Raw genomic sequence first — 25054 nt, 5'->3', positions numbered from 1 at the left:
ATAAGAAAGCAGGTTGAGCAAACCGAGAAAGCGAGCCAGTTAAGCAGTGTTGCTTCATGGTCTCTGCTTCACTTCCTGTCTCCAGGTTCCTGCTTTGGCTTCCCTAAATAATAAACTGTAACCTGTGTGCAAAATAAATCTTTTCCTTCTCAAGTTAGTTTTAGTTACTGTTTTATTACGACAACAGAGTGAAGTAGGACCGAGGCAGAGCATGCTAGGAGCCTTATTTACATACACTGGACAGATAGCATGCCAAACAGGAAGTCCCTCATAGGAAAAGCCCTTTTAGAAACAACTTGGAGCCACAGTTTAGACAGGAAGAAGATGAGAGACATTCAGAAGAACCTGAGTCTTTCCTCTCTATGTGCCTTACACACTGGAGGTTAGAGAGCCTGGACTGAGAGCTGTATTGGGGATCTGGGTTTGGAGTTTGCAGATTTTTAGTATCTTATTGAGAATGAAATAGATTACGTAGTGAGAATAATTTATTCAAAGTAAAGCAAGAGGGCAGGCCAAAAAGCAATAGTGTCAAGAGTAACCGTGGGCAGTGTGAGTGTGAATTCTCAAGGCCCCAGTGTTTGGGGGTTTTGTGGGTTTCAACAGAAGAAGGAATTTGATTGCAAAGGCCATGGTGAAACTTCCCTATTTTTGACTGACAGGTTTGGATTATGTAAGACTTTGCTCACAGCATGCCCCTTCCTATGATGCACCTGATTTTAATCAAATGTGTACTTTACTGAGCATGAACTCAAAACCAGTCTAGGCTAACTGGCCCATTTTTCTTTTTTGGGGATATACTGAATAGAAATGGACATTATCAAGAGGTTGCAAAGAGAACTAACTCATTTCAGTTGTTTTAAGCAGGGATCTGTGCAGCCTGATGCAAGGAGGAGTACCTAGCTTGCCTCAGGTTGCAAGACAGACACATTGTTACAGTGGTAGTATGTGGATTGCTAGTGGAGCCCTAGGTGGTAAGATCTTTATGCTTGTCTGCCTCAGGAAGGGCAACAATGGTCTTTTTGCCCTGGCAGTCACTAAGTGTGGATTTATTGGGTACTAAACATCAGGAATGCTCTAAATGGTTAACCTGTCAGAACAAGGTCAAAAGAATGACCCGTGGTTAACTATGCCTTGGGGAACTATAAGAAAGCTCCAGGAAAAAAGGCATAGGGCATTTTCTGCAGATGCATTTTGTCCCCTGGATTGTTCTCAGACAGGATGTTGTGCCTCCTGTGGCAAATATTTATATTCAATTTATAAGACATGTTTATTCTTGGTGGTTGTTGGATTATAGCTAAACCCAACTGGTCTGAGTGTATCATGATCTGATGTGGCCTTCTGCTTTGCTTTCTTTCACAGATACAACCATGCCAAGCAATTGTGCTTAAATTGGTCAGTCCTGATAAAGTTCTGGGAAAGGGCTGATCTGTGAGTGCTTACTGACATTTATTTACATGTTTATCTGAACTCAAACAACGTTGGAGTATTTCTTTGTTTCATTTCTGTATAACTGAAGGGAGGTTGTCTACAGCATCAGACTGTAGTCTCACCCGATTCTTTCAGGCCCTCAGATCTTAGGTCCATGGCAGCTGACAGGATCGGTACAGGTCAGCTGAGAAGTTTACAGTAATCTGAGCAGAGCAATAGGATGTATAAAAATTCAAGTCTGCGTTAGGTTAGGTTTTAATCTAGGGATCCTAAGCCTGGCTGGACAGAAGAGAGCAAATGGGGCGGACATACAAGGTGCAACACAGTTAGCAGCTATGCTTTGAGTTATGTTTCGAAATTATAATTGCTGAGATTCTAACACATAGTAAATGATTAACATATACTATTTAAGCCTTTAAGTAGTATTTCTGGAGGTCAATGTGGTGGTTTCTGTTTGTCCTCAACACTCAGAGGTGGAAGTGATACAGGTTTGAAGGTAGTGTAGGCTTTGTAATGAGTTCTAGGACAGCCTGGGCTAGAGTTTGACACCATGTCTCAAAATAACAGAAACTACTATGTGGGGCGCCGCCCACACATTCCCACGCTTCCGTCATTACAAGGTGGCGCGGATATCCGGCTGTGGGGCGCCGCCCACACATTCCCACGCATTCGCCATTACAAGATGGCGCTGATATCTGGCTGGAGTTAGCAGTAAACAAGCCATGTGCGCACAGGCTGGGTAACTTCCGCTTCATGACTTCCGCCTCTTCCCGTGGCGTCATAGGGCCTGGTGAGTTTCAACCAATCAGGGGGCTCCGCGTCCAAAGCAAGGACTGATCCCTTTATAAGGGGGCGAGCTGGATAGCTCTCTCTCTCTCTTCCCCTCTTCTTCCTCTCTTCCCCTCGTGGTTTTCGGCCGTCTCGTGGAGCTTGTTCGTCTTGTTCGTCTCCTTGGATCTCTTGGTTTTCCCCGTCCTTTTCGTTACGTGAAGCAAGTACCGGTTTTTCCAGATTAATAAAGTTTACCGCAGAAGGATTCTATTTTGTGTGCCGCGTCGTTCTTGCAGGCGAGACGGTTGCGCGGGACACTACTAAACAAAACTCTTTCTGAAATTATGCTGGTTAGGTTTTTTTGTTATTTGTTTTGTTTTTGTCAATTTAACACAGACTAGAGTCCTCTGGGAGGAGAGTCTCTGTTGAACGACCTCCATCAGATTGGCCCTGGGCATACCTGTGGGGTATTTTCTTGCTGTGGGTGGTGTCTCTCTGGGCATGTGCTCCTGAACTGTACAAAGAAAGGCAGTTGAGCAAGCCAGTAAGCCACAATCCTCAGTGGTATCTGCTTCAGTTCCTGCCTCAGGGCTTCAGCGTAGTTTTCTCTGTGATGGATTATAACCTGCAAGCCAGCTATTCTAGGTTGTGGTATTTATCTCAAAAACAGAAAATCAACCCAGGAAGGGAGCCAATGTCAAGTAACAAAGACTGGCCTCAAATTCACCGTGCAGCAGGGGCTGGCTTTGGACGAGAGTTCCTCCTGATTTCACATCCCACTGAGTCCAGTGTTTCCTGAGTGCCAAGCAAATACTCCACTTATTAAGTTGTATTTCTAGTCCTGGAAAGTTTTTTTTTTTTCCAACATACTATTTTTGTTAATTTTTTGGGAATGTCATGTCACCCACCCGCCCTGATCACACCTACTCTCCAGTCCTTCCGTGTCTGGCCCTTCACTATGTGACTCTCTTCAAAACTTCCAGCTTGTGTTATCTATATACTTACCAGAGCATGGTCAAATTCTCACTGGCCCTGTCCTTTAAATAGAACTAAGCCATTCACCTCCTGAAGGCTCTCTAGAAGCCATCAGTGTGGAGTTACACTTTAGCATTTTATCACACTCTTAAAGAGCTCTCTTCAATGGTTTTCTGTTTAGGCTGGAGGTAGGGGTTGTCACAGAAGCCTTCCATGTCCCTCTTGCCGTCATCAATATCACTGCCAAAGTGGCTACCTTGATCTTTACAGTCAGTGGCAATATGGATCCTGGAACACAAGTGTTTGGTGACAGCACCGACCACCAACACAGCCTCCTGCTGCAGTGGGTCCACAGACCCACAGTAGGCTCTTAGAGGCTGTCCTGACTACAGAAGTCACCATGGCCTCAGGTGCCAGGGAAGGCCACTCAAATCATATGGACCTTGGCAGCAATGCAGTCCACTGTCATAGACCTGGTTTCAGGTGGCAGCAAGAGGCACGTGGCCTTCAGGGCCACACGGGCTTCAGGGCCACACAGGCTTGGACATCAACAGACCCACAGCTGCAGCAGGGCCTTGGACCCAGTCATGGCCCTCACTGGAATGGCTTAATAAACAAACAACTTTATGTATTTTCTCCCCCCCTTTTAGATAATTATTATTGTATGAAAAATAAAATGAAAATTGGGGTAAAGAATTCTGATGCAGCCACTTTTGCAGATTTATAATTTCTAGGATTTTGTTTGAATTTTTTAAAAATTTATAATATTTTTAGATATTCTGGGAAGTGTGCATGTTATACGGTCACCCAATCTCCTTAAATCTCAGTCTCTTCCCTGATCCTCAGCCCCCCTCCACCCACCAGCCTTATGATATCCCACCTTCCTATTTTAGTAGAAGCCTATGACTTATTTCAGGAAGAGTCTCAACTGCTTGGTGCCCTCCTGACTCCTGGTAACAGATTCAAGACTTATGGCTCCAATGGAGCTGCAGTCTACCTACTACCTTGTTTATTCTGTGTGTTCTTTCAGGACTTTCACCCTCTAATCCTGTGTGGGGCACAGTTCTAGCCATGTCTGCTGTCTGTGGGGTTGAAGCCAAGGTCTCCCCCCCTTTACAGAGCTTTGCTAAGTCTTCCCTTCAATTTGTTAGTGTCTCTCCTCTTATGCTGGCTTCAGACTCTCTGTGTGGCTAAGGATGACCCCCAGCTTTCAGTTTCTAACTTCCTGACAGTGAATACGCATCATCACAACAGGGTTCAGGTCTAACCATGAGAGTTCCTGGAAAAGGTTGTCCTAGCCCACTGACTGGCAGTCTGGAAACTTCTTAGTTCTCATCTACATAAGTCATTCTGCTTTGCTCCTCCGTACCACCCTCCGGTCCTTTCTGCCCTCCTCCTGAAGCCTCTACTCTCTCTAAAGAAGCCACATTCAGGGTGGAGATGGCTCATTGGCTAAAAGGGCTTGCGGTATAAGCTTGAGGACCCAAGTTCAAATCCCTAGGATCCAAGGAAACAGCTGGGCATGGCTACAACAAATGCCTTATATTTGTTTAATTCTTAAAAATATACAAAACATTACTTATGTAGCTGGTGCACAGGAAACACTAATTCTCATTCAGAATAGAACAATCTGTTTAAAACTTCATTAAAATACTCTCTGTTGGGCCTGTAAGACAGTTCAGTGGGTAACGGCATTGGCTACAGGTGTGACCCACTGAACACAGGTAGCAGAAGAAAGCTTACCCCTGTAAGTTGCCTTTCGATTTCCACATGGCATGTGCATATAGCTACTCCCCACAAACTAAACAAAATTAAAAAGTTAAAATAAAGGGACTGGAGATTTGGCTTACAGACTACATTCCTAGCACTTATAAAGCCCTGGGTCCATCCCCCATGCCACCAAAACAAAACAAGTGATTATTGTACAACTAGATGTTTGGTTTCAGACTTGGGGAAGAGGGGCTGAGGTGCATATTTCACATATCAAAGCAGACCTGGCCTCCAGGTTCTCCCAGCATCCCTCAGTCCTAACCTGGCATATCCTGCCCACAACCTTGAATTTTCCAGCCCAGAGGCTAGGCTTCCCTTCCCCCAGAGGAGGACATTTTGGCCTCTCACTTTCTCCCTCTTTCTTTTCTCTCTTACTGTGCATATTCCTCCCAGCCCCCTAAGCTGGCCTCGACCTTGAAGCAATCCTCTTACCTAAGCCTCTAACCCTGCCTCTGTATTGCTTGTTAAATATTTAAATGGAACACCTTATGATGCACATCACCAACACTCCCAAACTTGTCTCTGTTAGCACTGAGCAGATGCCAAGACTTAGCAGGTGGAGAAAGGCATATGACTAAGAACTTGCAGACTTACACTTTTTATTCATTTATATATTATTTTTTGTGTATTTTGCCTGAATGTGATTGTGCACTGCATTAACTTGCATGCAGTGCCCATGGAGGCCAGAAGAGGGTGTCATCTAATTAGAAATGTGAACTACTGTCTCTCGAGTGCTGGTTTTATTATACAATTTATGTCGTCGTAGAAGTCTTTTCAATTGTATTTTTGTTCAAAATTTTTTTGAACTATACTTTTTTCTATATAAAGATGAAAATGTCATGATAAATGTCATTTCAAGATTACCAAATTCTACATGAGCAATAGGGAAAGTTAGTTTTAGTTGAAAATAAATGGTCAAACAATTGGGCTCCAAGATTACATAATATTTAAAAAGAAGTAACAAGTTATGTGTAATAATCTGAGTTTCGGGCACTGAAAATTTCCTAAATACTGAAGTATATTCACTATTGGTCAGGACAAGAACTGAAAGAGACATATTCTTGAATTCAATGTGCATAGGTCTTTTGCTAGATTCCCACACATATTAGAAAATTTTCTGTAACTTTCGGAGAAGTAGTGACTTGAACAAAGCATTAGCTAGCTCCATGTGTACTGTTGGAAGTTTATTCACTGGGAACCTTGGCATGTCTTTTCTCTTTATCACAAACTGTTTTGAGTACTTTCTTTTTATATCAGCATTTAGAACAGACTGCTTGTCCTGTGACTGACTGACCTGAGGCAGAAATGACGGGGAAAGCATCGGGAAACGTTCAGGGTCTTGGAATTCCCCTCGCAGCCTAATTTAGTGGTCTGTTATTTCTAAGTTTTTTAAATGTTTGCCCTTGGAGTTCCCCCGGAGAGAAGATCTGATTTCATTGGTTAAGGCCTTCTAACCCAAAGTAAATTAAACCGTAGAAACCTCTGTGGTAGTAGCCTACATTTCTAATCAGCATGCAGGAAACCGAGGTAAGAAGCTAAATTCTTGCTAGCCTCGGCCCTACAGTAAAATTCTTTTTAAACAAACAAAAAACTACAAAAGTACGCGTCCCCCCAAACCACCAAATAACAAAGCACCCGAGCAGGGAGGGCGGCGGGAAAAACACCGGAAAGTCCATGCTAATGTTTGGCCGCGCTTTGATATGGGAAGGGCAGCGGAGGGTGGGGGTGGGGAGACAGAAATGCTAGTGAGCAATGAAGTCGTTATGTTTTCCCAGTTCTAAACGTACTCTTCTACAGTCTCATCACATATATAGTGCACTTTATTCATATTCTTCCCCATTATACTGTTAGCCCTCCTATTCCTTTCTCCAAACTAGTTCCCAGTTTTTCCCTTATCTTTTTGCTTATGGCCTGCTGAGCTTAATTTGGAAGAGCACCTTTTAATAATAATAATGATAATAATAATTTTAAAATGCATAAGTGCCTCCCCGCCCCAAAGGGGCCTTGGTGTGCTAGCCACGGCTAGGTTTGAACTGAGATTTGAGGTGAGCGCTATCATGCCAGCCAGAGGAGCCCCCGTGTTAAAAATGTTAAGCCCACCTTAGAAAAAAAGATATATTTAATGTACATGTCCACGAGTGTATTCCGTTTTACTCAGGCGTTTCGAGGTCAGCTCACGAGCCTGAGTCACTTTAGCTACGAGGCCACGTTTGCCCTAATGCCTGTCTCTAGGACGCTGGCGGGGTGAGGTGGAAAAACGCCCACCGGGCTTTTGTAGGGCTATGAGCCACGCCGCAATTAAAGGTGCACTGCAAGTTAAAATACTTGGTATCAAAGCCAGGAACACCCAGAGGAGGCAAGTGGGCCGGGATGGACTCTCACGTAGGCCTACCCTTGATCGGCCCCGGCCCTGGCACCCGAGCTTCCAAATCCCGAGCACGCATGCGCGAGCGCAGTCCTGCCTCTTCTCCCACGCGTTTCCAACGTTGCGATGCACGCCTGCTGACGTAACTGCGCGTCACCTTAACGTCTCGCTGGCCGCGGGGGCTTTTGGGAAGGCTGCGGGTCAACTGGCGCTGCAGCTTCCCGAGCGCAGGAGGCTCGGTTTTGCGGTGAGTGCGGCTCCCCACGGCTGGGCGGGCGAGCGGGCCTCTTTTGCCCCGAAGGCAGTTCAGCCGGCGTTGTAGGAACTCAAGTGTACTCAGGACCGCCCAACCCTCACTCGCTGCCCCAGTCTTTGGGCTTGGACTTGTATTAACAGTTTTGCTTTCTTTTCCCTTCGGTTTCTTTCTTTCTTTCTTTCTTTTTTTTTTTTTTCCAGCCCAGGGTAGTCTCGAATTTGCGGCAGTCATCCTGCCTCAGCCTCCTCAGTGCTGGGATTACTGGTGTAAACCACCTCGGCTGTCTGTTAAGATTATCTGCAGGGTTTTAAGCTTTAAGCATTTCTTTAATGCCTTTAACCGAAGGCAATTGACGGTTGTCACATCGGTTATTACTTGAGCCCTGGAGTCGAGTGAGACGTTTGGTTTAACTGGGAAAGTTTCTGTTTCTTTTCAATCTCCGTGTCGCCCTTCTGCACTGGGCATAGAGCAGTGTCGGTTGGGTGCTTGCTGGAGTTGTAACACCAGCGTAGTTAAGCCACACGTGCAGTGGTAGCCTTGTTCCAGGCCACTGTTTTACGGGCAGTTATACTCTTTTGGTTTTGAGATTATGCCTGTGGTGGAAGCGATGGAATTGTTAGGGAATGGTTGTCCTTTACGGATTTCGTTAATGAATTCTTCCCAATGCCTTTATCTTGGCCAGTTTAGTCCTGGCTAGTTCAACTGCTCTGTCTCGCGGGAGCATCTCATCCTGCCTCGATCTTCCAAGTATTGAGACTGAGATTTCAGGCATGCCTCGGGAACTCTCAGGAAATAGTTATATTTTAATATATCTATTATATACTAAATTGTCTTTATGTATTGTATACTTACATATATTTGTGTGTATAAATATATATTATACTTTATGTATATTTTTATTTATTACATATTTTGATTTAACATTCTAATATATAATATATAATTTTTTTCTTGTGATTAAACCTAGGGTCCTTTACCTGCAAGGCAGATACTCTAACATGGAGCTATATCTGCAGCCCTATAGACCCATCTTTCCAACTATTCACAGGTGTCTTTTGTCTCCACTGATGTGCCAGATCAAAATATCTTTAAATCAGAAAACGGAAGGAGCTTGTTGGTAGCGTGGTCCAGCACTTGGGGGGACTGAGGGAGAATTCCAACAAGTTTTAAAACCAGCTTGGGTTACATTGACTTTCTAGCCAGTCTAGGCTGCAGGATAAGACCTTTCCCCTTAAAAAAATAAAAAGAGAGGTTCATGAAGTATGGCACATTTTGTCTAATAGTAAATAAAAGATACATAAAATGAACAAACTTGAAATCAGGGAGCAATTTTTGACAAGTGGAAATGTACATTTTTGAAAACTTTGTTTTTAAAGTTTTACTTGTTAAACTATACATACCTGTGCATTTTGAAGACAAGCATAGTTAGAACTTCAGGAATGCTGTTGCAGTATGTGTCTTGATTTAGACCCTTTCTAAGTAGACTGGTTGGGAGAGGAACTGCTGTAGAGGATGTGTTATCTAGAATGTGCCATTTTTAGACATTACTGAATAAATTGAAGAAGACAGTTCTGTGCAATTAGTTTTCTAAAATATCTTTTTTTTTCTTTCAGATTTATAGCCTTCAAGAGTCTTCATGTTCTCCCATGTTTCCATAGAAATAAGCCCAGTCATAGAAATCTGAAAAGTTTTATAAGATACAGCTTGCTTTGGAGTGTGCTTTTGTGTATGAATAGTTACATACAATCTTGAGTTTTCCAAAAGAAGGCTAGTATAGTACATTTGTGCAACAGAAAAGCTGTGGTAAAACAGGGTTGTTGTGTTTGTGATAACCGAAGAAAGCCATGTCTCGAATTGATTCATTCTTAATTATAACAGACTTATAGTGGATTGGACCTTAAACACAGGTAGACTTTATAAAATGCAATCTAAGTTTATGTACAAAAAACTGTCTCTTAACCAGATGTATTAAAATCATAAGAATGATTTAAGCACAGAATTAAGTATGTATCAGATTTAATAATGAGAGTGACAGTTTAAGCTTTAAACACTGTTCATTTACCATATAGTGTAGTCTTAATAGAGCTGGGTTGACTTCCCTGGAAGTCACTGCAGTTGACATAATTCACTGTAGAGAATGCTGGGATGATGAGCTGTGTGACATTAGTTCTGAGGAAATACCAGATGCAGACTAGAGTTCCTTTCATTTGGTAGGAAAAGTAGTTTGGGTGTGGTATTTAAGTCCTTATAAGGGAAAGCACCTGCAGTGCCTTAGTAATTACTAGTTACTTCATAACTAGCAACGAGAAGTAAGTTATGGGTAAATAGCTCTCTGTTACCCAGAAGAGTTCCTGTGATTCCCCAGAGAATCCTGAGCAGTGTCTTGGCACGTGAGACAGATTTGTCCTGTGTAAGTGTGAACTCACTAGTGCAATCGGAAGACAGGGAGTCTATTCACAAAACTGCCCCCCAGAGACTTGTCCAAAAAAAAGTAAAAGTGTAATGGAGAATAGCACAATCTTGTCAGATTGGTCAAAAGAGAACAAAGAAAAAATGAGGTATGACTTTTCATGTGAACTTTACAGAATGTCCACTTACTCAGCTTTTCCCAGGGGAGTTCCTGTCTCAGAAAGGAGTCTGGCTCGTGCAGGCTTCTATTACACAGGTGTGAATGACAAAGTCAAGTGCTTCTGCTGTGGCCTGATGCTGGACAACTGGAAACAAGGGGACAGTCCTGTTGAGAAGCACAGACAGTTCTATCCCAGCTGCAGCTTTGTGCAGACTCTGCTTTCAGCCAGTCTGCAGTCTCCATCCAAGAACATGTCTCCCGTGAAAAGTAGATTTGCACATTCGTCACCTCTGGAACAAGGTGACGTTCACTCCAACCTGTCCTCAAACCCTCTTAATTCTAGAGCAGTGGAAGACTTCTCATCGAGGGTGAGTCCATGCAGCTATGAGAGTACAGAAGAGGCTAGATTACGTACTTACAGTACGTGGCCATTGTCTTTTCTGTCACCAGCAGAGCTGGCCAGAGCCGGCTTCTACTACATAGGGCCTGGAGACAGGGTGGCCTGCTTTGCATGTGGTGGGAAGCTGAGTAACTGGGAACCGAAGGACGATGCTATGTCAGAGCACCGGAGGCATTTCCCCCATTGTCCCTTTTTGGAAAACACTTCAGAAACACAGAGGTTTAGTATATCAAATCTGAGTATGCAGACACACTCTGCTCGAATGAGGACGTTTCTGTACTGGCCATCTAGTGTTCCTGTTCAGCCTGAGCAGCTTGCAAGTGCTGGATTTTATTATGTGGATCGCAATGATGACGTCAAATGCTTTTGTTGTGATGGTGGCTTGAGATGTTGGGAACCCGGAGATGACCCCTGGATAGAACATGCCAAATGGTTTCCAAGGTAATTTATTTATTTTTACTTTTTTATTTTTTTGTTTTCAAGACTGGGTTTCTGGCAGCCTTGACTGGCCTGAAACTCACTCTGCAGACTAGTCTAGACTTGAACTGAGAGAGATCTACCTGCCTTTTCTGCCTCCTGAATTCTGGGATTACAGGTCTGTTTTATTAATTACCATTGCCAAGGCTTGGTAATTGGTTCTTAAAACTTTTAAAACTGATTTTTATTGTGGTATGGAGAATTGAACCCAGGTCCTCACATCTGGTCTACAAGTTCTCTTGCCTACATCCCTGACCTCCTTAATTTTTATTATTGCTTAGAATAAACTTGGGAGCGCAGTTGTTAGTAAAATAAAATTGGAAATTTTGTATTTAAAACTGATCAGCTATGTGGACTTGGACCTCATTTCTAAAATGAATGGTTGTTAGGTGTTTTTACTGTGTTAAATAAAATACATAAAATTTACTAATTTAACCATCAAAAATTCTTCTGTATTATAAAGTACATGTGTACTGTTTTATAGTCATCTCCACAGCCTTTTATCCTCTCAAACTGAAACTGTATCCCATACACTTGCAGGCACAGCCTGGCACCTACCCTTCTGCTTGCTTTATCTGAGTCTTTTTACTGGAGGTACCACAACCACATGTATAAGTGGTATCATATAGTAAAGAGAGCTAGGACCAGTGCATGCCTTCCATGATAATGAAGACTCGTTGAACTCCTTGAAGGAGTTACAGGGACCTTTGTAGTCATCTTTATATGGTGCATGATGAACAGGAATTTTGATGTAACTATTTATATTGTGTCAGTACATTGTTAAAATGTAAGTAGTTTAAAATTATATGATGGGCCATGTCTGCATGGCTTTAAATCTCAGCCATTGGGAGCAAAGGCATGCATTCTTTGTGAGCAAAGGTCTGCCTGGTCTACATAGCAGGTTTCGGTCAGCTAGGATTGTATCATGAGACCCTGTCTCAAAAAATTACAATGAACAATCATATGAAAATTTTTAGATGCCAGGTCCAGTGTAATGTTAACATTCAGGAGTCTGTCACAAATTTTGAAACCAACTTGGGCTACGTAGAACTGTCTCAAAAAGCAAAAAGGTAAATGTTGACTCCTTTAGTTTGTTCTGGGAACTGATACATTGAATTTAAATGAAAGTGTCAATTTCTAAGATGTGGTGGTTCGCTCTGTAATTGTGGCAGTTTGGAGGCTGAAGCAGTATTCCAAGGTCAGCATTAGCTTGGGCCACATTGTGAACCCCACAGCAGCTCAGGTAGTAAGACCCTGTCTGTAAAAAACAATAAGCAGAAAAATTATTGGGCAGGAAAATAACACATGTAAATCAGTAGTGGCGAGGAAAGAACAGCTCTCCTTCCACTGTGAGGTTTTGTGGATAGAATGCAGGTCACCAGGATGGTGAACCATCTTGAAGGCCCCTGGAGTTTGTTTTAAGCCTTCTGTTAGTGTAACAAATTTGGAAAATGGTTTCATTGGAGTTTGGTTTTTAAGAACATGTTTGGAAAACCAACCAGCATGTTCTTCATAATATTGTGCTAGTATGAATTTAGTTTTTATTGTTGAAAAAAAAAACTAGTATAGGAAAGCATGTTGCAAGTCAGCCTTGTAGCATCCAAGAATTCTGAGACTAAAATGTCACAGACATTGGTACCTAGAAAAAGTTTAAGGTTCCTAATGTCCCCAGTTTGGATTGAAATGTCAGGATTTTAAATGCTTTAATCATTTGAGTGGACGTGCATGTTATAATTTGAAGTGTAACTGTTAACAGCTAAAAGACAAAAATATTCTAAATTCTATCTGAATTGTTACTATACTTTGTAAAACCAAAAAAAAAAAAAAAAAAAAAAAAAAAAAAATCTTCATACTGTGTTTTAAATAGTTAACCAAGGTAGTCAGTGCAGCTCTGCACAGGTTTTAGCTGTGACTAGGGAAAGACTAACATAATCATCACTAGATCTTAGTGTATGCCGTTCACTTAGGTGCCTCCTGAGTGATACTTTAGGTGCCAGGGATTTTAATCTGTTCTGAAGGAAGAGTGGAGAATGAGCAAGTGTGGAGTAGTCAGGACTTACTGTACTATATGTCTTTATTATTCTGCTGGTTTACTTTTGTTAACTTGACACAAACTGGGGTCACTTGGGAAGAGGGAACCTCAGTTGAAGACTTGCTTCCTTCAGAACTTAGTCTGTTATGTCAACTGGTAACTTGATTTCATTTGCATATGAAAACTCTGCCTCTGTCCTTTCCAGCAGCTCATGGCTTTGATGTTACTGTATCTTTTAAAGTCACAACCATTGTTTATTTTTCACATGATTGCTATAGCTGCATACTGTCTTTAATAAGACAGTTGTAACTACAGCTACAGCTACAGTTCTTTCTGCACTGTGCTGGGGTAGTACTAAAGATTGAGTCTGGGCCCCAGTGTTTTCTTTTTAACCTTTGTATTAGAGTTGAATGCTTTACATTGTACCATTACAGCCTACAGTAGTCTGAAAGTGATTACATAGTTGTCTTCACCTGTAAATTTTTACTCTCAGGCTCTTGAGGGTTGATTATTGTATTCTTTCAATACATTATCTGTCTTGTTCTCTTGAAACTCACCAAATTCCCTGAAGATGAATAGTATTAATTGCTTATCTGGCAGTATGTCAGTACCTTTCTCTTTCTTCTTTTGAGTTGGATCTTGGAAAATTATTTTGTTCCTTTTTTTGTTTTGTGTTTTAAGTTTCTTCTAACTCTGCTTAGATTTTGTGATTGTGTTAAGCAAAGACCTTTAACTGTGGATGGGTGTAGGGGCTTGGGCTGGGCTTGTCAAAGGGTATGGCAGACTCTTGACTCCTTAGGAAGTCCAGAGCTTCAGCAGCTCCGTTACCTGAAGTCATTGTCAGTGTCCAGGGCAGAACTGAAGCTTTTGGTGGCAGGGCTGAAAGACTTAATCTCTTTTTGTCATGGAAAACATTCTGGCCAGGGACCTATGCTGACTCCTAGTTGGGCCTGTGAGTGTTCTCATGATGGTGGGGGCAGTAGTACTGGTGTGTGCTCAGTTACAGAACACTGGAGCAGAGTGGATACAGGGTGAGCTCAGGCACAGAGCACGGGGTAGGAAGGAAGTGGTTCCTTTCTAAAGGAGAGGCATAGCAGCATCTGCCTCCAGGGCTTCTCAGCAGTAGTAGTTGTGGGGACTGGCTGCTCTGTGGCAGAAGAGAGTCTGAGTGTAGTGCCAGTGCACACTAGAGAGACCTCAGGAGATCTGTGGTTTTTCTTAAAGCTGTTGGCAGCTTCAGCAGCAACGATTTTGGGTTTTTCACCAAAGCAGGCTCTTAGAGCAATGCTGGCAGCTCCCAGACTGCTGATAGAAACACTCCAGTCCTCCTTTGATCCCATGTTTCCAGCCTTCTCTGTAAGCCTGTCCTCCCCAGTGGGCCTTCTGTGGCTCCTCTTACCCCCTTCATTTTCTTTTCTTTCTTTTTTTCTTCCTTCCTTCCTTCCTTCCTTCCTTTTGTTTGTTTATGATCCCCACATGTTTTCCTTCATTTTATGTGAATTGGATTACTGAGCCCTTCCTGGGCTGTTTTAGTCTTGGTTTGCTATAGACGTTAGAGGACTAGTACCTTTTAGTTTGCCCTATTGCTGATAGCTTTCTTACAAACTTCTTTAATATGTGGCTTATCTGTTTTTGTTTTTGTTGTTGTTTGTTTTTTAGTATAGGATAGAGTTTATTCAAGGCATGGGGAGAGGAGTTAAGAGGGTAGTAGAGGCAGAGAGAGAGAAGAGGAGTAGAGGTGTAGAGGCTGGCCATGAGCATGTAGAGAGAGAGGTGGGGAAGGGAATGGGGGAACAGAGCAAGAGCAAGCTGAGAGAGGAGGGCTCCTTTTATAGTGCCAGGTAACTGTGGGGCAGAGCATACCTGGCTGTTGCCAGGTAACTATGGGGTGGGGTTTACAGAATCTCAACATTTTCTTGTTTTGGTTTAATTCAACCGAACTACAGTGAAGACCATTACCCACATTCTTTAGTCAAAATAAGCTTGCTTTATTTCTCAAGGTTATCTCCCTGAAGTGGGATTTGAAAAGACTCTTTAAAGTAGGATTTGAAACAATGCCATTGGACACAGGAGAAGGTAGGGTATATATAGACAAAAAAAAAAAAAAAAAAAAAAAAAAAACCAGAATGAACAACAAAACCTTCACTACTAGGAGGTTTTCAGGAGTTGGGGAATTTCCAGAGGCATTTTGGTTATGTAGAAACTTGGCTGACCATTTTTAAATTGTTTGGAAGAACATCTTATCAGGGTATATTCAGTGTGTGACTCAAACTCCGTAGTGTGAGGAACATGCTAAATTCCAGAAACAGGTTAAAGCAGGTCAATTTGAAAATTTCAGCAAAAGGAAACGAACTTGTTCTGACCTTATAACAAAATGGTTTCCATTCTTAAGGTGGAATCAGGCTGGTCCATTAAGTATTTTCACGTGTTTAGGTTTTTAAATTTTCACTTATGTGTATGTGTCTGTCTGAGTGTATTTCATGTGAGTGCAGGTACCAGAGGAGGGCATAAAAATTCCTAGAGGTGGGGTTACAAGGAGTTGAGCCATTTCACATAGGTGCCAGAAACCAACTCAGGTACCCTGGGAGAGCAGCAGGTACTCTTAACCACTGAGCCATCTCCACAGTGAGGTTTTTCATTTCTTTAATAGTCTTATGAAGAGTAGTCTTATTTAAAAAAAAAAAAAGAAAAAAAACCCCTTAAATTTATATCAATATACAGTATACAATAAGTTATACCACTGTATCAAGCAGTCTTATTTTGATGATGGCATTTTATCAGTTTTATCTTTTATGGATTATGGTTTTGGTCCTTAAATAAAAGTTTTGTTTTTGAATATTAAATCCTGTGCTTCAGAAGGCTAAGCAGAGGTTCTGTATCTGAGCTCTACTACCAGGCTCCTTTGCTTTGTTTTAGATTCATTTTTTACCTTATTTAGTTACGTGTGTGTCTAAGTTAGGGTCACTGTTGCTGTGATGAGACACATGGCCAAAGCAACTTAGGTCACAGCAAGTGACCAACGTCACAGTTGGTCATGGAAGTCAGGGCAGAAACTCAGGCTGGAACATGGAAGCAGGAGCTGACGCAGAGGCTGTGGGGAGTACTTTCTTGCAGAGCTTAGGACTACCAGCCCAGGGGTGTCTCCACTCCCAGTGTACTGGGGACATTATTATCAGTCACTAATTATAAAAAATACTTTACAACTGGATCTTATGGAAGCATTTTTCAATTGAGGCTCCCTCCTCTCAGATGATTTTAGCTTATGTCAAGTTGACATAAAACTATCTGTCACAGTGTATGACTACATGTGGGAATGTGCATGTGAGTGTAGGTGCCCAGGAAGGCCAGAAGCATTGATTCCCCTGGAGCTAGAGGTTCAGAGGGTTGTGAGCTTTCTGATGTGGGTGCTGGAAACTGATCTCTGGACCTCTGTTAAGAGCAGCAATTGCTCTTGAGCACTGAGCTCTCTCCAGCCTTCCTGTCTAGATGAACATTCTAATATAAGGAAGAACAAAAGGACTTTTCTTAACATTTAAGGATATTGCTCATCCTTAGTTTAGTTTTTACATGTAGCATAGGTCAAGATTTTGTTCTTAAAAAAGAAAATTTGCATGTAGACATCCAGTTGTTTAGCATTTTTTTCTAAAGGGAGTAGAATGGAAGAAGATGTTCTGTAAGCTCCCTCCGAGAAGTCTTACTAGGTTAAATATGTGAGGAACATGGCCACAAAGGCTACAAAAGGTGGGTCTCCTGGATAGAGAGAACTCTGCAGCAGGATGTTCATAACATAGTAATGTTATGAATAATGATGTTCATAGATAATGACTAACAGGTTTTGAAATCTTGTTAAGCATGAAAAAAAATGTCTATAACATTGTGTTTCACATGCCAACTTTTGCCCCTTTCTAAGTGCAGAATTTTCCCCTTTTTTGTTGTATAAGCGGAATGAGACAGAAAAACAATGAATGCACCAACACATAAGAATGTGACATATGATAGTTTGGTTTCTGTTAGATTAAATGTCTGCTAGGTTGTGATATAAACTTTTTTTTGTGGGGTATAATGAAGGAAATGTCACTCCTAGAATAATCAGTTTATTTCTGATATGAAATACTTTAAAATAGTTTTTGTTTCACATTTTAGGTGTGAGTTCTTGATACGGATGAAGGGTCAGGAGTTTGTTGATGAGATTCAAGCTAGATATCCTCATCTTCTTGAGCAGGTAAACCAATTTTAAAATTTACATGGGAGCTAGGGAGATGGCTCATTTGATAAAGTGCTTACCAGGCAGTATGTGGCCCTGAATTGAGATCCCAGCAGCACAGAGAAAGCTGGACGTGACAAGCATGCATCGGTAACCCCAGGGCGTTGAAAACAGGTGAACCCCTGGAAGCCATAATTCAGTGAGTTCCAGGTTGAATGAGACAGATCTTGTCTTTAAAAATACATCTGTGTTTACCTTTATTTTCTGCATGTACACACACATAGATGCACATAACATGTGAGCAGGTTCATACACTCTCCATATATACAAACAAAATACTGCATAATAATTACAGAAATCTTTGAAGTGATATTTACTTTTATTTATATTATTTTGAGGCAAAATTTGAGTTTATTAAACTTTTATAGTGTTTTAAGTACTATAATTAAGACAAAGTGTGCTAAGGAAGAAAGATACAGCTAGGTTGGGTGTGTGCTTCGAAGAGCTGGAGTTCAATTTAATGGCATCCTTGGCAGGCTTACTGCTAGCTTGCTGTTCAGGGGTCTTTATAAATACTGTTTTTTACTTTTACTTTTTTGAAGAAATCCTATATCCTGCTACTGTACAGAGGTTTTTTTGTTTTGTTTTTTAAATGACATTAAAGAGGTATCATTTATGTTTCTTTAGTCACATCCAGAAAAAAACAAAAAACAAAAACTTGTTAGGAGTTAAGACCTTTGAAGAGTTACTCAAATGAAATAATCACTTTTCAAATGGAATGAATCTGAACTGTTAAATCCTCCAGTTCTCTAAAATGGAAGCTACACTGGAGTTCTAACTTAGATGTAGACAAAGGTGTAAGCATAGCTGTATGATAATTATAATGAAACAAAACAAAGTAGAGTATGTGTGTGTTTATTTTAAAGTTTTGGAACAGGGTTTCTTGTAGCTGAGGCTTGCCTTGAACTCATGATCTTCTTGCTTCAGACTCATGAGTGCTGAAATTACAGGAGTGTGCTAGCATACCTGGAGTTTGCAAAAGGATATATACATTTACTTCAATGTCTGTTTGCTTGGCTGTGGTGGCTCACTTCGGTAATCCCGGTACTTGGGAAGCTGAGGCAGGAAGATTTCCCTGAATGGTAAGCCAGCCTCAGCAATGGAGTAAGATCCTATCGTACAAAGACAAATTTGCGCCTGTGCTGTCTTGATTATTTGAGATTTCTGATTTACCTGCCAAGTGTTCTCTTCTTCCATAGCTGTTGTCCACTTCAGACACCTCAGGAGAAGAAAATGTTGACCCTCCAGGTAAGTAGGAAAATAGTTCAGATACAACTGAATGTTTTAAGAACATTTAAGAATGAAAGTATATCAGAGAAAAGGGTAGTGGTGCTTTTGAAGTCATACGGGAAACTCTGGGACATGAACTAGAAAATGTATGTTTCTGCCGAATTCACCACATTTATTATATATTATTATATAAAGAACTGCCATATGAGCATATGAAGCGATGGGACACGTGGAAAACAGCTTGAGGCATATGAAATGAAAGCTTTGCCTTCAGAGAGGGGAAGGTCACTGCCTAGAATGTGTTAGCAGAGGCTGTTCTGCAGGTGATTGATGGTGGAGCTGGAGATAGATTGGGGATTCAGTGCAGGGTCTCTGCGTGAGAGCTGAAGTTAACTAGCTTTTAGTAGCTCCATGTGTATGATGTACATGTGTCGTGGTTAAATAACTCACTTTATGTGCTGGTCATACAGAAGGGGAGAGCAGGTTCTGTCTTCCCCATTGAACAGACGCATTGGCAGCTCTGCAGTTGGTACATAGAATGATTACCAAGAGATACAGAAGGCATAGAGAACTGGACCCCAGAGTAGGTAGGGGCTTGGTCATGGAAGCTGTGCTCTAGAGGACCGGACAGACACTGGGTCCTGTGAGAGGACGGAGTACCTGAGTATGTGGTAGCTGCCTGTGTAGGGAGCTGGACAGGGTGAAGTCATAGATAGCTCTCTTTCTCAGTGTTTATGTTGGCTAGAACTCAGAGCCTTGTGCATGCTTGCAGCTCCTCCATGCTGCACCATGCTGTACCTCATCCGGCCTCTATCGTATCTTTTGTTTCCCTATAAACACTTTGCCCAGCTTTAGAATGATTGTTGTACATTTTCTTTCTTCATAGATTGCTGCTTTTAATTTACAAAATTATTTTTAAAAGAATGTATGAGAGATTGTGTACTTGCGTGTGTGTGCGTGTGTGTGTGTGTGTGTGCGAGTGTGTGTGTGTGTGTGTGGTATATATATATTTAGACATGTGCCACAGCACACATGTAGAGATCAGAAGACAACTTCAGGAATCAGTTTTCTCTTAGTTTTACGTAGGTTCTGGGGATCAAATTCTGGCTTGCCTAGAAAGTGCTTTCCTGTCTGAGCCATCTGGTCAGCCTGGCTCTTCCCACAGCCTTCCCCATTCATGTGACAGCACGGAGAAGTAGAAGAGTGCTGAGAACTCCTTTCTTTTAGAACTACTCATCTCCGTTACTCTAGTCTTGATTTCTCCTCCTTTCTTTTCTTCATTCGGTTTTGTTAAAGGGTCTCATAGTATGCCCCTGGCTGGCATTGAACTTTGGACCTTCTGGCCTCAGGCTCTGAATGCTGTATCACAGGTATATGCCGCCTCACCTAGCTTTGTCAGCTGGATTATGTCCCCTCCTGCTAATCTGTCAATGTTGCTTTGATAATGACAGGGGTCACTGGGAACTGCTGGAGTAAATCTTTTTTTCCTGGTAGCTGGCACTTGGCAAACACAGTTGGATGTACTTTTTGCAACATCTCCAGGCACATCCTTAGCTGGCCCTGAACTTGGGATGCTACTGCTCTCATTCCCTCAGGGCTGGGACGATGAGCACACTGCACCACACTGAGCTTTTGTCCTCAACACACTGCTTTGGTCAGGTTCCTGACACCACTCTTCCAGGGTTTTTCCTGTTTGTTAGGGTGATTTTGAACAGTTTCCTCTGTTAGCTCCTTTTTCATATTTCTAAATGATCATCTGTTAGATGAAGTATACTTTGTGCTCTGGTCAGATGCATTCCAGACTGGGATGTTCAATTACCTGTGTAAATCTTGGAGGTGCTTCCATTTCTGGCTAAAATAGCTGTCTCAGTAAATATGTCAAAGCACTTGTTTTTCTTCTGCTTCATTGTTGAGATGTTCTCTGACCTTCCTCATCTCAGTCCATAACACCCAGCTACAGAACCAGCTGGGCTATTTCCTGAGAAGTCTGTTCTGCCTTCACAGTGTGCCCTGATAGACCAAGTAGTGTTACCATCTACCCACTGCCCACCTTAGTCTGTGCTACCCTGGTCTGTCCTGTCGTTCTTTCTGATCCCAGGCTCCTGATCCCGAATCCGTCTCTGCAGCATCTGCTCAGGATCCTCCTACAGTATTCTGATAAAATTAGGTTTATGTAGACACTCCTTACAAAGCTGTATACTGTGGCTACTGTCCTTGCTGTCTGCCAACATCTTTATTTCTTGACCGTGTCAAGCTTTTGTGCTGGTTAAGGCTTGTCTTGCTGTTCTCGTTCAGACGGTCCCATTGCTACTTGATCATTTCAGTTTTAGGGTTTTGTTTATTTTTGAATGTTACTTCTGGATGAGCTGTTTAGGATCAAGGCTGGCTTTAGTATTTCTTCAGACATATTTTTGACTACAGTTGCTCTCTACACATTTGTGTATTTACTGTATCAGTTCCCTGTAGATGGCAGTAATGTCATAGAAGCACAGTATGAACTTGCACTGACCCTGTTAACAGAAAATGCTTCCCTATGTGACCCTCCAGCCTCCTGATTCCTGCACCTCATGTTTTCATCTTCATAACCTCCATTCAGAATAACAAACAGTACTTTCACTTCTTTGTGTTTTCATTACAACTTTATGCTGCCCATCCTTGTTTTTGCTGCCTCACTTATCATTCAAGTCTGATACATGTCCATTGATGTGAATGCAGCCCAAGTGCTTCATGTGTACTTGGCAAGAAATCATTGCTGTGCTCGGCTCCACATTCACACCTAGTCTCTCTGTGGGGAGGGAGCAGATGGATTCTGTGAATTGGTTATGCTGTGAGGCTTGGCACATGTGTCTTTATCACTGAGCCATCCCAACAACATGGTTCGAATTTTTTTTTAACAATCATATTTCTAAGCAAATTGCCAAGAGATTTTTGTTTTGTTTTACCTTTATGTTTAGGATGTATGTACTGTAGGAAGTAATTTTTTAGATGCACAGTACACTAATTGTTTAAACTTCAAATTGTATTGAAGTTAATTTAATTGATGCATATGGTATGTCTCCCTTATCAGGATGTGAAAATAAAGGTGCAGCAGGCATTATTTTCCGTAGTTTAAAATTGTGGAGTCTAATATTAGCAAATTTGTTTACAAACAGTGGTGCATTTCGGCCCTGGAGAGAGTTCAGAGGATGGAGTCATGATGAGCACACCTGTGGTTAAAGCAGCCTTGGAAATGGGCTTTAGTAGGAGCCTGGTGAGACAGACGGTTCAGCGTCAGATCCTGGCCACTGGTGAGAACTACAGGACGGTCAGTGATATTGTCTTAGCACTTCTGAATGCTGAAGATGAGAGAAGAGAAGAGGAGAAGGAAAGACAGAGTGAAGAGATGGCATCAGGTATCGGTGTTGGTGGCCACAGGTTTTCAGTTATGTGTTAAATGCAGCATCCTCACCTCACAGCCATAAGTGGCTGCTAATACTCTCTTCCCCTGGGCATATATACACTATCTCTTTGCCAAGCTTGGACTGACTTCAAATTTGGTCTGTAGCTAGTGATGTTTTTGAACTCCCCTGGGGTTCCTGTTCCCACTTCAATACATATGTATGTGTGCTGGGGTTACACATATATCAGTGTAAGCATATACAGGTATACAGTAAATTTTCTTTGAGCTATATTGCATTTCTTCTGTATACATAGCTAACACTGAAAACAGCAAGACTTAAGGATTTGAGGGATGACTCTGTTTTTTTTTTTTTTTTTTTAATTAAACATTTATTTTGCTCATGAATGTTTAGATTAGTGATTTAGGCTGGGCAGTTTCCTGGCTTTAGTTGGGCTAATTTTCCTGTTGAAGATGTTATGTATGAGTACACTGTCACTGTCTTCAGACACACCAGAAGAGGGCATCAGATCCCTTACAGATGGTTGTGAGCCACCATGTGGTTGTTGGGAATTGAACTCAGGACTTCTGGAAGAACAGTCAGTGTCTAAGTCTTTCGTTGTATAGACTTGAGAATGTATGAGCTGTGTGACACATTGGAGTTTAATCTGGAAGAGCAACATGGCAGCACTGACATTCAGTCAAGTCATTTTGAAGACATCCATCAAGCTCAGCCTAGTGCCTGATTTGTGCATAGGGTTGGTTGGGTGTAAGTTGGGGGAGTTTGAAATTTGATAGAACTTTTTCTCTTGCTTGTTTTTAAATGAAGGTGACTTGTCACTGATTCGGAAGAATAGAATGGCCCTCTTTCAGCAGTTGACATGTGTCCTTCCCATCCTGGATAATCTTCTGGAGGCTAGTGTGATTACAGAACAGGAACGTGATGTTATCAGACAGAAAACACAGGTACCCTTGCAAGCAAGAGAGCTTATCGACACGATTTTAGTCAAGGGAAATGCTGCAGCCAACATCTTCAAAAACTCTCTGAAGGAAATAGACTCCACATTATATGAAAACTTATTTGGTGAGTTTGTTGAGAAAATTATTTAGATACCTATAGTATGGTATCTAAATACCCTCTGTTGAGTAAGCAAAATAAATATAGTTTAAAAACCTGCAATCTTTATACTTTACCTATTTCAAAAATAGATGTATATTTTATTGTCTAGATAGTGGTTTTTGTAATATATAGAAAAAAAATCTATCTAAAAATAGTAGGTTAAAAAGTTTTGTATTGATAGAGTGATCCTTTTTGTATTCTTTCTTCAGTGGAAAAGAATATGAAGTATATTCCAACAGAAGATGTTTCAGGTAAAATAGAGTTAGTACTTCAACATTATTTCTGTTATTTTTTTAGAAGCTGAATTTCACTATTGCTTTTTTATTCTCAGGCTTGTCATTGGAAGAACAGTTACGAAGATTACAAGAAGAAAGAACTTGCAAAGTGTGTATGGACAGAGAGGTTTCTATTGTGTTCATTCCTTGTGGTCATCTAGTAGTCTGCCAGGAATGTGCCCCTTCCCTGAGAAAATGCCCCATCTGCAGGGGAACAATCAAGGGGACTGTGCGTACATTTCTTTCATGAATGAAGAATGGTCTGACATCAGGTATTGTTGGACATCAGAAGCTGTTTGAACAAAGAATGGATTACTGATTCATCTATGCAGCAGAACATTCATATTCTACTCTTTTTCAAGATTAATAATCTTGCTTTATGTACTATCGTATGTTTAATCTTTGTCTGTTGCAAGAGAAGGTCTATGGGATGAGTTACAGGTGTGTGTATGTCCCAGAGCAGGAGGGGGTTGTTTGCTGTGTGTCCTTCAGGGCTTCCTGGATTTAGAACTTGTGAAGGCTTTGGAATCAGTTGATGTGGAGCTCAGAAATCCTGAAGCCAGTGGTCCTGGCACTCAGCAGTTTTGGTGCCCTGTGCTTCTTGGTGCTTTTCCCTTCTGGAAAACAAGGATTTTTCTGTTACTGGTAAATATTTCCTGTTCATGAGAAACAGTGTTTTTAAAGGATTTGCATCATCATAGTGTGTGTAAGGATGTATGCAGGCAGAACATTGTGTCCATAGTAATAAATAAATCTTAAAAAGTGTTTCTAATGTGACTCATGAGAATTCCTTATATAACGAGCTGTGTATGCTCTGCAAATGAAGTTTTGTGTGAAGACTTCGTTAGTATCAAAAACATTGAGATAAATGTACATGAGAAATTACAAGAAACAGTTTACTTGCCTGGTATGTAGATGTTTGTTAGGATTGGAGGGATAGGAACCAGACAGTGATGGGTATTTTCTTTGTGGACCACACCATATATAAGACCTGTCCTAGATGTATCTCTGGTAGGCTTGTGAAGATTTGAAGTGTCTCTTTTTAAAAAGACAGGGCATGGTGGTATGCACCTTCAGGCTCAGCAAAGACAGGTGGGTCTCTGGGCTGGTTGGTTTTTAACAGCACAAATTTAAACATGTCTTGGAAGAAAGTATATAAGATGGCTTATAGGCATGTCTGGGGGCATTTTTTTAGATTAATGATTGATGTGGGAGGGCCTAGCCCACTTCAGGTTCTACACCTGGACAGGTAGTTCTTGATGGTACAAGAAAGCAGGTCAAGCCATGGGGAACACGTTAGTAAACACATCTCCGTGGCTCTGCTTCAGCTCTTGCTTGCAGGTTCCTGCACTGACTTTTCTCAAGTGATGGAGTATGATCTAAGAGAGTTGTAAGCTGCATTTGGTTATGGTGTTTTGTCATAGCAATAGAAACCAAGACAGAGCAAAGATGGCCTATTCTGCATAGTTAGTTACAGAGCAGCCCGTAATAAATGAGACAGAATAAGTAAATAAAACAATCACCTGTGTGTTAGTGTTCTTTAGAGTAATAGAACTTATATAATGGGACTCACTGTGTCTAGAAAAGGGATTTATTAGAATGACCCGGCTGTGGTTCAGTTGATCCAACAGTGTCTGGCTGTGAATGAAAATTCCAAGAATCAGTTCATGAGGCTGGATGTGTCAGCTGATCTTCAGTAGATGCGGGAATCCTGAAGAAGTCAGCTCTAATGCCAATGATGGAATG

General features: G+C 41.5%; 1 protein-coding gene across 2 annotated transcripts; it reads left to right on the top strand.

Moving 5' to 3' along the window:
• The first annotated feature begins 7486 nt into the window (after window positions 1-7486).
• Window positions 7487-24039, top strand: LOC308430808 (baculoviral IAP repeat-containing protein 2). 2 transcript variants are annotated; one of them, XM_080930095.1, is made up of 9 exons: window positions 7487-7556; window positions 9179-9472; window positions 10151-10975; window positions 17187-17265; window positions 18507-18555; window positions 21690-21929; window positions 22743-22997; window positions 23243-23284; window positions 23365-24039. In XM_080930095.1, the coding sequence occupies exons 3-9, from the start codon at window positions 10152-10154 to the stop codon at window positions 23556-23558; spliced, it is 1683 nt and encodes a 560-aa protein (XP_080786221.1). In that variant the 5' UTR covers window positions 7487-7556; window positions 9179-9472; window position 10151; the 3' UTR covers window positions 23559-24039. The 2 variants fall into 2 exon arrangements, with proteins under 2 accessions (XP_080786221.1, XP_080786220.1); XM_080930094.1 differs by having other exon boundaries at window positions 9179-10975.
• Window positions 24040-25054: the final 1015 nt, after the last annotated feature.

This window comes from Micromys minutus (assembly GCF_963924665.1).
Source record: "Micromys minutus genome assembly, chromosome: 16".
Classification (NCBI taxonomy): domain Eukaryota; kingdom Metazoa; phylum Chordata; class Mammalia; order Rodentia; family Muridae; genus Micromys; species Micromys minutus.
The sequence above is the reverse complement of the archived record's forward strand: the minus strand, read 5'-3'. Positions and strand labels throughout refer to the sequence as shown.

What these genes read in the sequence shown, in the direction of transcription:
- LOC308430808 (XM_080930094.1), top strand. Translation starts at nt 10,068, where the DNA reads ATGGAGAATAGCACAATCTTGTCAGATTGGTCAAAAGAGAACAAAGAA. An exon ending in CATGCCAAATGGTTTCCAAG is followed by an intron (nt 10,976 to 17,186) that starts GTAATTTATTTA and finishes TTCACATTTTAG; the next exon opens with GTGTGAGTTCTTGATACGGA. An exon ending in GAGTGAAGAGATGGCATCAG is followed by an intron (nt 21,930 to 22,742) that starts GTATCGGTGTTG and finishes TTTTAAATGAAG; the next exon opens with GTGACTTGTCACTGATTCGG.